Source organism: Barbus barbus, assembly GCF_936440315.1.
Source record: "Barbus barbus genome assembly, chromosome: 25".
NCBI lineage: Eukaryota > Metazoa > Chordata > Actinopteri > Cypriniformes > Cyprinidae > Barbus > Barbus barbus.
Window position 1 is genome coordinate 16,014,054 of NC_136753.1, and position 14,851 is coordinate 16,028,904.

The following is a 14,851-nucleotide window of genomic DNA, read 5'->3' on the forward strand; positions in this document are numbered from 1 at the left end:
TGCCTTTACTTGGGTCTTTGAAAAATGTCTAAAATAATGTCTTTGCTTGCAGTAACCCAAAACCACAAATCTTGCAACACTTCTGCAATTTTACCACAAGTACGGACATGCAAAGATTCCACCGGAAGTCCTATGACTGCCTGCAGATATAATACAATCTGTACAATCTGAGATAGTCATGTATGGAGTAGTCATGTTTCCAATCTTTAAAATCTGTAACATTTTCACTGACATAAATAAAGATCATTAAAAGTGTATAATACATCATTTCATAAAATTGTATCAATGTTTATTATAGGGGAGTATGCCATTTCAGTTCTTTTTTACATACATTATTTTGCATTGAAATTTCAACATTACTCAGCATCCCCTATTTTTTATATATATATATATATATATATATATATATATCAGACAGTAAAGGATTGGTAAAGATGCTCTTACGGTTTTGTATTGGGCGGCTGATGTGTTCTGGAGCTCTTGTGTTCTGCTTAGTGCTATACTTCTGTTCCCTCTTTCAGTGTTAAGCAACTCCATTGACAGACTGTCTCCTGTCACCAACCATGACTTTATCTCCAACTGTAAGGACAGAGAAATCTCTATAATGTATCTGTATGATTCTCTATAATTAATTTATAGAGAAAAAGCCATATCTACATCTCTACATCTCAAAAGCTTAAACAGTACTGCTATTTTTATCCAAATGACAAAATGTCACACTGTACTAAACATCATGACCTCGTACCTCAATTGGGTTGCTGTTGACCACCACAAACACTAAACTGCTGGTGTCTGTAGCACTAAGAACACCAAAGTCTAGGATGTGCTCTCGAAGGCAGGGAGGAAGAACAACGGGCTGTTGAGCAAGAAAGCAAAGACAAATCATGGCCAATTAATCTCTAAAATGATACAAATAAATTTCACAATGTCAAAAATTCATAATTGGGTTACATTAGTGACATTTTGTCACATGTAGGCTGTTTTTAACATGCCTCCAAGAAGCCTGTGTAGGCCCTGACTGGCAGGTGGAATTTAGAAGCATTAGTGATGAGGAGAATGTTGCTGTCGATGTGGATGGAGGGTCGTACTGGTCGAAACAGAAGGGAGAAAATATAGCGGGACTCATGGGGAGGGATAAGAACTGGTGTGCTGAAATTACGCACCTGTTAAAAAACAAACAATATTTTAATTCAACACAAGAACAAGAAGTTTTCAGCTGACAAAAACAAGATTACCCGCATCTAGAGGCTAGAAAAATGTCTTACATTGAACATAGTCTTGGCTTCTTCTGGAAGTGACACGTTGTGGATGCGTATGGCAAAGTTGAAAGTATTGGTGAGGTAGATGGGCCTGTCCACTGGATCTACAGGACTGTCCCGGATGTGGAACAGGGTGGCTGTGTGGTCGAAGCCCAGGTACCTGGAAACGGTGAGCATAAATACATTGTGAGCTAGTTACAAAACTGTATATATACTGGTGAAGAAATCTTACCCTTCTAAAACCTCAGCTTGGTAAGGGATTTCAAGTTTTGAGTAGCTTTTCTCTTTTGCCTTCACCGTTATTTTTCCAGAAAACTGGTCTGATCTTCTTGCTTTTGAAGCTGGAATGTAAAAAAAACAACACCATGAACATTTCTGTAGTTATATCTGTAAACAAACAGTTTGTTCCATGTAAAACAATAACTACTGGTGTCTTAAAATAAATCAAGAATGAAAGAGCTTTGGTAGCATTGTAAACAGACTTCAATTGCTTTGATGTCACCAGACCAAGTTATTACTAGGTCTACATAGAATATGGGCTTATCTGCACTAATCAACACGCACATGCTCATTACAAAAACTTTATGAACTTTTGACTATTGATAAAAATCTAACCCTAACTACAGAGAGGTGTGTGATGGGATAATCTATATAAGAGGTCAAAGGTGACAGTACTTACCATCAAAATTAATACTTGCAACTTTGGTATATCGGCTCTCTCCAGATTTTAGTGTAATTTGTTTGAACTCAACTGTGACCGCTTCATTCGACGGAGTTGGCCTAACACTCTATACAAAACACATAAAAAGCATTACGAGTGATATTTTATTCACTGGTTAAATCAAGAACCTTGCCAGATTTACAATTTACACTACCATTCAAAAGTTTGGGACTAGTAAGATGTTTTTGGAAAAATTTAATAATTTCAATAACTACCATTTATACTGTATTTTTCAAATTTTATCAAACAGCCTCAGTGAGAGAACATTTTTTTACCAACCCCAAAATTTTGAACGACAGCACAAGTAAACAAGCCATGTAAATAAGACACAAATTACCATGATCGATACATCTTTTGCTCCTGAATTTAACAGATGCAAATTCAGTTGCTTTGGTCGATCTGTAAAGTTGAAAGGACATAGATTTGTTACTTTTTTCCCCCCACAGTATCAGTATCCTGCAAACAATTTTGTTGTTTCTACCAAACTACCATCAAATGAAGTGGGGGAAAAAGCACACCTTGCGATCGAAGCGTACCAAAGTCCAGCATCTCTGTGGAGGAGTATATACCAGGTGCTGGGAAAATGCACAAACCATGAGTCAGTGCTAAAGAATATTGGTCTAATGTTATTAAGAAAGGTTATTTTAACTGACCTGTGGTGACTTCAACCTCAACAGGAAGGATGATAAACTCATCCTCATTGGACGCGTTTGTTTTAATTCTGATGAAGGCTGTGTGGTTATCAGCGTCTCGAGAAGAGAAGCTGGCTCTCATCACACCCTTCGTCTCGAATGGAGCGATCTCCTACGGAACACAAAAAAAATGCAGCATATGAGAATAATAAATTCTACCACAACAGTGATTTACAATAACAACCACACTGAAGTGTGAATAAAGTTATGCTGACCCATAATTTTTTGGTGCCACCCTGCTGTCCAGTAGGCAGCTCTAAATGTAGATCTCCTCCACTGGTATACATTTCTACAACCTAAAACCATAAAAACATGTGAAGATGATGCAGACATGTTTATTATTTAGATGAACCGCCAAAACGGCCCACTGGTAAAAGAAAGTATAATATAATAGGAGCACTATTGTGAGTTGAAGAGTTTTGCTTACCTGCAGTGGTTCACTGTGAGGGTTGAAGATGCTTATGAGTGGAGAGAAGCTGCTATTTACTGGAACTCTGGCCCCTACAAAGGGCCTGAGTCTGTAGGGATTGGGGATGCCCACACCAAACACCTAAAATCAAACAAGCGTTCAAAAGCCTTTTAGGATTATCATCGCATTAATAGTTGTACACCAAACACTGAAAAGCTTTAAGTGCATGAAATGTACCTGGTATGTAAACACTCCATGATGCGATGTGTTAATAAATAAGGTATTTTCTACATTCCCTACTACTCGAGCTAGAAACACCACATCAAATGAGGTGTTGCCTCCAGGTGGAATTATCTGTAAATAAATGATGGAATGTGTTACATTTATGCAAGATTACATACATCACTCCATACATATCACTCACTTTGTCGGTCTGTGCATAAACAATAACAAATATAACAAAATTTGTAAATAAAAATGAAAAATCTATAAGCAATTATTTAAAACAAATAATTTAAATAATTTAAAATAAATAAAAGTAGGCACATTATTTTTATGTTTATATTTTATATGAATCTAAAAGTAAACGTGATGTTTTTAGCTTGCTGCAAATGCATTTTTTACCACCTATTAACGTGGCTGAAGTGGATGATGCTAAAAAAATGCTTTGGACGAGGGGTGGGCGATATGGCAAAAATATCATATCATGATTTCTATTACAAATATTACGATTCTTTGTCATGTTGGTTTTACTATTTTGTCTGAGCAGTACAGCCAAACTAATTTCCTTATTATAAAGACAAAGCCTTTCAAGGTAACAAAATATAAAAAAGAATATTTAGGCCAAAGTGGGCGAAGATAAAAATCTTTGTCAGTATTTTGTTTGTTATTAAAAAATAAGAACAAAGATACACATTACAAATACACAATATACAAATAAAACAAACAGTGCTTTATTTTCAGGTACAATAGGCATATTTAGCAGGAGCATTCAATAAATTGAATGAACAAATATAAAAAATAAAACACCATATTGATTGATTCATATTAAAGCAACTGTATTTTTTTCAGTCAAGAGTAGTGAGTTCATTTTTTTCTCTTTGTGTTTTGCTGTTTTAACATTAAAGAATACAAATTCTATCATCTGTCTGTCGATTCTGTCAGTGTTTTATATTCATACCATCATTTACTCAAAATTAGTTTTAAACCTGAATGAGTTTCTTTCTTCTGCTGAACATAAACGCTATTTTGAAGAACGTGGAAACCCAAACACAGTTGCTGGTCCACAGTGACTTCCATAGTATTTTTTTCCTGCTATCAAAGTCAATGTGGACCAACAACTGTTTGGTTACCCAGATTCTTCAAAATATCTTTTTGTGTTTAGCACTAGAAAGAAATTAATACAGGTTTGGGACAACGTGAGTGAGTAAATAATGACAGAATTTAAATTGTAGGGTGAACTATCCCTTTAATGACAGTCGGCAGCATGTTTAGTACTGTCCCTTTAAGTTTAAGACCTGCACGTATCTAATATACAGGCACGCATCCGTTTCTCTCTCAACTGTTTACTTTCATTTTGGACATAACCAACTGAGTCTATATGTAAACCTTTTGTGTTTTGACAGTATTAGCTCAAAAGATAACTTAGTTGAGTAATCAGGCACTGTTAGACAGGCGTTTTAGTACGCACACTTCAGAAAAAGCGCACGTCAGACCAGCGCATGAATGAAAAGTTTAACCGGCAAGGCTTTAAAACACACGCAAATAATGTAATTTTGTGATTGCGAATAAGTGCAGTGTCCCGTGAGAGTAACTCCACTGCTGAGTTAACACCGATGTGAATGTATGTCTCATTGTACAGTATCTTGATACGGCAGCACCAGAGCTGTAACTGATATAATGTGCGCTGTAGACAGATACTACGATATTTCTCCAAAAGCAGATCGTGGAGACATTTTTATCGTCCACGATCAAAAATCGTCATATCGCACACCCCTACTTTGGACCCAGTTTACACTTGTTTTTAGCATCATCCTATTTCAAATGCGTCATCCAAAATGGATGTTAAAACGGGTTGTAACCTTGGGTACCCAAGAGTACACTGAGTTTACGACGGCTGATGTCGAGTCTGGTTAGCCACAAGCCATTAGCCAGGGCAGAGGAGCTGATTTATGCAGGTGTCAGAAACAGGTGGGATGTGTTTAATTTATAACCGCCTAGAGTGTGAGCACACACACACACACACACACACTAAAAGCTTTAATTAGAAGTTTCAGTGAGGCCAACGTCCTGCTGTTTTACTGACGTGAATGTGTGTAAGGGTGATGGTCAGTGACTCCTTCCACACATCAGAAATATACAAAACAAAGAGGTGTCTTCACTGAGGTCTTCATCAGATGAGCTTTGGTGTGAGCTCAGACATTTATGCATGTCGTCTCCCATGCCAAACAATAAGATGAGGTTTTACCACACACGTCCAGCAGCTGGCACACGAGCTAAAAGAACATTTCCTTTGTTCTTTTGTGCTAGTTTTGAACAGGAAGTCACAACTGTCTCAGTACTTTGTAGATCAAAATTTGAGTCTTTCTGTGATAAATAGACTACCATTCAAAAGTTTAGGGTCAGGATTTTTTTAATGTTTATGAAACTTGTTCACCAGGGCTAAATTAATTTGATCAAAAACACTGTAAAAATAATTCTGTGAAATATGAAATAAATGCTGAAATAAAAATACAGCAGCCATTCCGCCAGTATTCAGTGTTTCATGATGCTTCATAAATCATAAAAAAATAAAATGTATCATCAATGTGGAATACAATTGTGCTGCTTAATATTTTTTTGGAAACTGTTATAATGTTTTCAGAATTTTTGAGTACTTCATACGAACAGTATTCATTTGAAATAGTTTTTTTTTTTACATTAAATTTCATAAAAATCATACTTACCCTATTCTGAAAAAAGGATGCATGAAAATGTGATGTAGTTGCTGATATTGATATTAAACTTATTTCTTCTGAACTTGGATTGTGCAAGTAAACTTTTTCCATTTTTGGCATTCCAACTGGCCTGTGGATAGAGACAAAAAAATATTTAGCATCCAGGAAAATAAATAAATCTATTCAGCATCTGAGGTGGCTCATTCCCATTTATCACATATGTGCAAGTATAAATAAGAAAGTACATACAAGTATAAGCACTAAAAACAAGATCAAAGTTTGTTAAAAACCTAATTTGCTCAATCAAAAATATAGAAAAGACTTGTTAAACAGTCAGATAAACTGTTTACTGAACATGCTATGACATTAAAGTACAAGATATGAATGAGCTAATTTATCAGAGGTTCTACTGCTTGATGCTAGTGAGAGAGAGATTGGCCTGATCAAGGCTGTGCAATGACTCCATAGGAAGTTAAAGAGGAGTGAAGTAGGAGTTATCTTGTAGAAAATTGGCAGAAAATCTCATACGCCCATTATTTGTGAGGGCAATATAGAAAGCTTGTTTTACAACTCCACACACTGACAGTGCATTCCAACATGTATAAATGACAACTATGTATGGCACATAGAAGGGAAAACAAAGCTCTCAAGAATAACTTCTTCAAAACTTTTTACAGTGGGTTCACCCATGTTTATGAGTGCCTTTCTTCATTTATATTTTAGATCAAAACAATAATGTTTTTTCAAGTAATATAAACCACAGACTTCATTTTATGTATAAATCGAACACTGCTATTATAGAAACCCATAAGAAATCCCCAAGTGAACCCTTGTGTAAAAAAGCTCATTCTCTTCCGGACTACAAATTTAAAGGCTTTATAGAGCATAGGAGTGATCACTTCTGAAAGCAATGCTTATTGAGTGAGAAGCTGTTGAGATCACCTGACCTGCTGGCTGCACAGGGAGTGAGCTAATAAAACTAATGCATCTAATGAGGCAGGGATGGGTGTTGGCACTCAGCTTCTTTAAATGACACATACTAAAGTACATATAAAAGTACATAAAATAACAGTGCAATAATACAACAAAAAATATTTTAAAACTTCTGTAGAAAACCATCCAGCGATTCTTAGAATAGGTCACCTGACGGAAATGTTGTAATCGGTGTACAGTATTATATATAGCTTGTTATATATAGCTCCAATTCGAAGCTATTGAGGAAAAAATGTTTTCCTTTATTCAGTTGAAACTAAGTGATGCTAAGCCAACAGGAAAACTGCAGATTAAATATATTATATTACACTATATTATAACACTGAATTATATTATATTATTTTTATTTACATTTGTAAGCTGTAAGTGTTGTGACTAGTCTTTTAATTTCCAAATCACAGTTTATATACGTAACAAAAACTACGTAATAATTAGGGGGGAAAAGTGCATTTTAGATGTTTCAATTTCATGTGATACTGTAGGACAGAGCTGTCACTGCTTTAAAATCTCAAAACCTAACCGGTGAGAGTTGACTTACTGTTCATGAAAGTCCAACATTGGAGGCTCAAAGCGTATGGGTCTGCTGTTCCCCCGCTGAGAGGACGCACTGCAAGAGAAAGAGGAAACACTGTAAATGAGGGGGAGACGGTGAGAGACACTATTTCTTGGAAGCCAATGTGCTTTTTTTTTCTTCCCCCAAAAACACACCATAACATGGCCTGTCGAGGATCAAATGATGCCTCTCTATTTTTCTTCAGGCAAAAAGAAAGATACACCCACACTTACACATACACAGTAACAAATAGGCTTTGTCTGGCATGGAAGCATCAGGTTTACACCAAACATTAAAAGTTCAGGTGAAATATGCTTCCACTGGGCAAACCTTTGACTCGAAGAGTTGGACCAAACACCAAACCACATTCACGCATACATTTTTTTGAGAGTCTGAAGTAATAATACCACTCCCCTCCCCATTGTACCATATTTCATTTAATGCTTACCTCCTCGTATATTGGCAAGATTTTGCAGTTGGCAGACAAAATAATGAAATTAACCTCTGATAAATGATATGGTCCCTCAGGTCAGATATCAGGGTGTAACCAACAAATGTGGCCTAAGTTATTGTCATTGTTTTGAACAGATAGAAATGCTTTTTAGCATGCATTTGCAAACTCACTTCAAAAATAGCTTAAGCATGAATTGTTGATTTTGTTCATTCAAAGATCATGGAAAAACTGACACAGGGAGGCTAAAGTGAATTAGGGTGTATTCACACCTATCTTGTTTGGTTCGACTGAATCAAACTCAAGTTTGTTTTCCCCCTTGCTGCGGATCTTTTTGGCAGGTGTGAATACACCAATCGCACTCTGGTGTGGACCAAACAAACTCTGGTATGGTTGAATGGATGAACCAATGAATGGATGACGTTAGCACACATGTGGTTGCGTTTACAATTTCTGGTTCACTTGCAAAAAGGGCTGTGTGAAAGCGAACCACACCAAACAAAAACAAACAAATAAACAAACAAACAAACAAACAAAAATCAACATTGTATTTAGTCTGGACCAAAGCAAGTGAACTAGTGGACTTTCCTGGTGTGAATACACCCTTAGTTAGCCACAACTAAGGAAGAAAATGCTTTGAAACTCCTTTGAAATTAGGTGTTTAGGATCCTATGATTTCCATGATGTGGAAAATGCGGACGGATTCGCAGAATCTAGTCATAAAAACGGAATTGTGTGTATAACGCATTGTCACAATTTGCCAAATTTTGGATGGATACATCAAAATCATATCACATACAAACAGAAACGTGACATACATATACAAACAGAAACTTTAGGGTCTTTCACAGCAACTTGTCAAATAAAATGTTTGGTATAACTTGAAGAAACCATGGCAAAAATATTACTTAATATAATAATAGTACTATAATACTACAACTAATGATAAAATTGTGAAAACATTATTTTTAAAGGAATATTTACCAGAAAAGTCAATTAATTAGAGAGGTTTTTGATTATTAATTTAATGAAACCATAAATGGAATCAAGGAAATTCATGGAAAACAGAATTTGGTAAAAATAAAATGTAATAAAATGCTGTTTAATAATAATGTTACATGATTTCAATTAATTAAAAATGCCTTTTGATTAATACATTTTTATTTAAGCATTAAAGCAGTGTCTAGAAGAAAAAAAAAACAGTATCCAGAAAAAATGAAAACGGAATTTAGAAAAAAACTCAAATGGAATTTGGGAAAAAATAAAACAGATTTTATAGGACCCCAGGAGTTGGTTGATTTTATGGGAGTATTATATTTATTTATTTTTACTGATTTGATAAATGAATATTACCACTTATTATTTAATTATTGATTTAAACAATATTTTAGTATATAGTATAACTATAGTATAACTTAACATACAACAATACTATAACAAATTACTGTTACTATATTATCATTATGTCTAGACAGACAACAGACTCAACACTTTGATCTGAGTGCAACTCTACAATAGATCCATTCATCACACTCACTCCACTGGCAGTATAACTAATGTTTTTCATAGAGGGGTAACATTCTAAAACAGTTTGACTCAAGGACCCAAATTTCTGTACGAGGCAAAGCTTATGTTAAACCACTAAAATGAACTCATAACCGCTCTCCAACCCTGAGAGTGTCAGAGTGACAGACAAATTAGTCATGCCACTTGACTAAAGACATCGTTTCATAGTAGCAAGACTCGCTGCATATTTGTGGATTAACAACAGAAAGTGGCACATCAAGTTGCACAGCAATGTGTTCGCGAGAAATAAAGCCTGTATCTTGTGAATCTCTCTGCTGCAGCTTAAGGATAACACAAACACTGTTATGAACTAATGTGGATGATTTTAAAGCCTGACTCAAACAGTGTCAGCATAAGCAGTGTCATAATGAACTAGAAGAGAGCTAAAGGGTGAGTTACACACCACCAGCAGATTAATTTGCCATTTTAAGGAGCCATAAAACATGTCAGTGTGTCATGCAATGTTTTAGTGGAGTGTGATCAGATATAGTTAATGCCTTGTGATCAAATAAAAAGAGTGTCAAGGCATTAACTAGGCTAACTGGTCTGGTGGCACAAACCACATAAAAAAGCTGCAAGAAAGTCCTTAACACAGCTAAAACAGTGTCAACCACTTCCCAACTGCAGTATGTGTGTATGGTGATGTGCTTTAAAAAAACTGAAGAGCTGCAATAAAAACACCACTATCAATAGACACAAAGTTCAATACTAGGTCTGAAAAAACAACAGAAAATCAATCTATCCATCAGAAAGAGGAAACACTCAAAGCCTATTAACACTAGATCACAAAGATATACATTTATTTGTCACATACAATTGTGTATGTGACAAATAAAACTCTTGAATCTTGAATTTTTGTAATAAAAATACACAAAAAAGTGTTTGCTTGCTTCCTCACTTGTGCTACACTTGGGCATGCCCGCTAAACTGTATGCAACATGCTGATGTGTCGACTAAGGGTGTGTCCTCCTGCAGCTGAGATGACGAGTCAATGCAGACAATCGGCCAATTAAATCCAGCCACCACTAGCATATGCAGACAAGTAGGCTGGCCAATACTTCAAGCTGGAAAGCAGGGCTAGCAAAGTTTCAAAATCCCTGGTGGCCCTTCGGGCAGGTACTCTTCAGATTTTGGTAGCCCGAAAATTTATTTAACTAGCCCAAATAAAAAATAAAAAAACATTTTTTAAATATAGAAAATCAGATAGGAGTCTAATTGTCGATCAAAAATATTTTCAATACACAAATATCAACAGCAAGTATCTGCAGAATTTTAAACAAATAAATTTAAGGCAATTTATGACCCATTTTAAGAGCTGCACAAGAAAAATGAACATTGTATGATGGGGTTGGACAACCTCTATGGTAACATACAGTATTAAGCCATAAAATTGCATGATTTACAGTTCAGATACAGGTTTTCACAAAAACAAATCTTATACAACAGCATTTCAGCCTTAGACCATTTTTATGAAAAGGGATAAATCAAGCATATAAATTATTATGTTAAATTAAAACGAATAAATATTAGATTTTTAGAAGGCACATTAACTGCTTTCTCATTTACAACTCTGTGCTTGCTGCTTAAAAACAATGGTCGATATTTGCATTGATCTGACTATAAACAGCAAGAAAGGCTTATTGGCGCTTTAGGAGCGGCTGAATAGGCCTATAGTGGTTTCCAGTACACAAAGCAGCACCTCCCGCGCTCATAAACGCTGCTTTATCAGGCGTTATAGGTAAGATGAAATGAAAATGCCAAAGATACGTTTCTGAGGACAGTCGCTTCCCTTCTGATACGTTCACAACATAAAGACATCCGTGTTGTGTTTTGATTTGAAAAGTGCAGCGCTCATATTTATTCAATGACATCATTGCCATGTCGCCATTCTTGTCTTTCCGTCCCCAACTGTAAGACCTCTTGAAATTATAATTAAGACATTTCTAATACCATTTAACGTTTTTAAAACTTATGGCCTTAAGTTTGATGCATCTAAATTGAAGAGTTTTTAAGGACCTGCGGGAGCCCTGTATTTTAAGGTAGCCCGTCGGGCCGGGCAGTGATACATTTTGGTAGCCCGACTGGAAAAAGCAATAGCCCCAGGACGTCGGGCTAGCGATTTTGCGAGCCCTGGGAAAGCTTTGGTAGGTTGAGCAAATGAATAAACCACCTAGTACACAAAAACTTGATCTAGTTCAAAACAAGTCTGAAATAACTTCTAACTTATAAAAAGTAATGTGCACATCAAAATTCCTCTGGTCTTTTAAGAAAAATAGTAACCTTTCCGTCAGAGTCATTCCTCTTTCATACCAGTTCCTCTGCTTACAAACTTAAAAGACAGTGTTGTGTAACTTCATAAACTCGCTATGAGAGATGTTAGGATGGAAGATAATTACCTAATTTACCTCTTATCCAAAGAGTAAAATCACTGCTGAAGTACTTAAAATGCCACAGCAAAGAAAAATTCATTCATTGATTCATTCATTCTCTTCGCTCCACTTTGCGACAATTTAGTGAAAGCCAATGACTGCCAAAAGTATCTGAATCTGATTCAATCATTTGAAATGCGAAATGACAACTTGTGACACTTGTATTTTTTGCTCAATTTGTTGTTCCTTGAGCACAGGAACGTCTTTAGAGGGAGTTTTTAGTTCACGCGTCTCGTTAAGTACTGAACAAATGTTGAACTGAACAAAAGTACTGAACAAAATTCTTGGGGCAATCTAATATAAACCACATGCTGACTCTGGCCAAGCACATACAAAACGATGCATGCAGAAAATCTCTGGGTGTATGAAAGTTTAAACCTTACCTCTTTTGATGATATGAGCTAAGATCAATATCAGACTCTGTCTGTAAGAAGAAAAGAAATTAAATTAGCCTTTAAAAGTTAGTAGTACTAACATGCAGAACATTTAAAGCAGATAGAGCAGGTTATAATGACAGACCGTTTAGGTCAAACATATCTAACCAAACTGTTAAAGTCTATTCTTTGGACAAGGATCTTGCTATATCTATGGGCTACTGTTTGAGTACACTGAGTTTGTGTTAAACTCTCAGAAGACGGCCTTAGAGAGGTTCTCACTGAGGTTCACTTCTGTAGGGCTAAAATACGATGGACACAGCCGGATGGGGAGTACGGTCTAGCCTATTTATAAACCTCAACATTTCCACAAAAGTCCAAACTGACATGTAAACAAAACCACTAAGAACATAGAGTTCATAGTCCCATTCAAGGCACTATTACAGCTATGCTTTAAAAGTGGTTTAGATATTTTCTATTATTGGAAAATAGTTTATTGGGCAATTAAATGCATTTGATAACATCGTTTAGGCTGTCACACCTTTTAAAGCCTAATAAACCATGAATAGTACTGCAAAGAATGACACATACAGTACTAGAAGAGATAAAGAAGCCTTTACAGAGACTTGTTAAAATATATAAATTGATAAAGCCTTTAAAACTGTTGCAAAATCTCTCATTAAAGGTGGAGTAAGCGATTTCTGGAAGCCAATGTTGATATTTGAAATCACCAAAACAAACACACCCCTACCCCTGATAGCTCTGCCCCACACATACGTAATCTACGCAACCCAGGCAACGATTAGTTCTGTGAAACAAAGCAAAACGATGTGTTTAAAGAGAATGAAAAAAAAGATCGGTCCTGTCTGTTGTTTATTAATTCAAGTGGTGACGTTCTACAATGTTGTCCGTTGACGCTGTACTTAATCATGTCACTGGAATTCGAGTTATCACTGTCCCAACGTGCAGTGAGTCAGAGAACTTACCAGTGACCTAATTTTTGTACACGATCAACTGATTCACGAGCTCAGGAGCTGATTGAGACACACCCAGTGTCTACACTGGATGCTGCATGGCGTAACAAATCTCCGACAGAGAACTGCTGCCGCGTTCTATTTATGACGTACTGACACAAATTTCACATGATTTTCAACGGTCGCTTTATCGTGTCCAATGTGGGCAGACTTTAGCTGTTGCGGTGCGCGGCGTCCGGTAGGGGTGTGAATCGGCACTGGTTTCACGATTCAATTCGATTACGGTTATCATGTCAACGATTCGATTCAATTCGATATCCCGATGCATCACGATTATATCAAATTTATTTTGTGCATTTTTATTAAATTATACAAGCAAGCTACTTTTTGAAATAATTATGTTAATTAACATTAATTAATATATAATTAATTAATTATTGCTAAGAATTAAAAGTAAATATAGCTTCAAAACATACAAGCAAATATAAAGTAATAAAGGGGGAAAAGATGATTACAAGTGATGAACAAAAAACACTTTCAGTATCTGGGAGTGCTTTAAGTATCACAAGTTTACAGATTCCTCAGCATTATTGCCATTTGATTATTACTGATGAGATCATAGACACTGACAGCTTTAATAGACTGCATTCACACTAATGCACAGATCTATTTCCACATATCAGATGTTTTGTCCTGTTCTGAAAACTGACTGTTTACATCAATTTCGTATCATAATGCAGTGCATTTAACCGCAGCTGCGAGTTTCAGGACAAAAAAGCACAAATCGCACGCAAAAGTCTGTCAGTATGCGTTTCATGCATCTATTAGATACATTCCAAACAGCAGAAATAAGCATATCTATGCGCAGGTGTCTCACAGCACATATTCTGTACAATGAAGCCTGCCATATTTGTCTCTAATGCGCAACCTCAGCGTCTGATCGCAGGCCTTCCGCTCCTTGAGTTCTCTCCAGCGCTGGAAAGCTGATCCGATATTTACACGGGTCCTACTTCTTGCCTTATCGTTCCGCAGACATTTTTCCACTTTTGTTTTTTATCCGCCATCACTATCTTTCTGTCACTCGGCTCGGCTGTTCATTGAACGCTCTCTCCTTCATATCATGAGTAGACATGCCCCTTACTGCTGATTGGCTACAAGTTTGTTTTGGTACTCAGCCCCGACTCAAAAGCATTTTTGAAAAATTACATACCCCACCTTTAACCTTGAGTAACAACTAAATGATAGACAACTGGAGTATCAATTTATTTGTAATTTAAATAATTGTTTTATGTGTAAATAATCATTTCCTACAGAACTGTTTTTGCAGAAAAGGAAGAACAAAGTTCCACCCTCAACATACCTGCCTATACACAAAATTATACTATTATAATAATTAGTTTGTTTTCAAAAAATAAATTATACTGATTATACTAATTATGCTGATTTAACTCTTACAGACACAGAAAGTGAGACAAAACAAAGTTCAGTACGTTT

General features: G+C 36.0%; 1 protein-coding gene across 2 annotated transcripts in view; it reads right to left on the reverse strand.

Annotated features, from left to right (window-relative positions):
• Positions 1–14,851, reverse strand: part of LOC306845136 (transmembrane protein 131-like) — a 41,804-nt gene that overhangs the window by 13,204 nt on the left and 13,749 nt on the right. For both annotated transcript variants that reach the window (XM_079377738.1, XM_079377737.1), the window contains exons 3-17: positions 12,393–12,433; positions 7,549–7,617; positions 6,027–6,147; positions 3,319–3,435; positions 3,100–3,222; positions 2,888–2,968; positions 2,634–2,784; positions 2,499–2,555; positions 2,318–2,379; positions 1,939–2,047; positions 1,492–1,600; positions 1,266–1,419; positions 993–1,163; positions 746–856; positions 445–579 (exon numbers count right to left, since the gene is read on the reverse strand). In XM_079377738.1, coding sequence (XP_079233864.1) covers positions 445–579; positions 746–856; positions 993–1,163; positions 1,266–1,419; positions 1,492–1,600; positions 1,939–2,047; positions 2,318–2,379; positions 2,499–2,555; positions 2,634–2,784; positions 2,888–2,968; positions 3,100–3,222; positions 3,319–3,435; positions 6,027–6,147; positions 7,549–7,617; positions 12,393–12,433 — 1,611 coding nt within the window. The remainder of the gene's footprint in view (positions 1–444; positions 580–745; positions 857–992; positions 1,164–1,265; positions 1,420–1,491; positions 1,601–1,938; positions 2,048–2,317; positions 2,380–2,498; positions 2,556–2,633; positions 2,785–2,887; positions 2,969–3,099; positions 3,223–3,318; positions 3,436–6,026; positions 6,148–7,548; positions 7,618–12,392; positions 12,434–14,851) is intronic.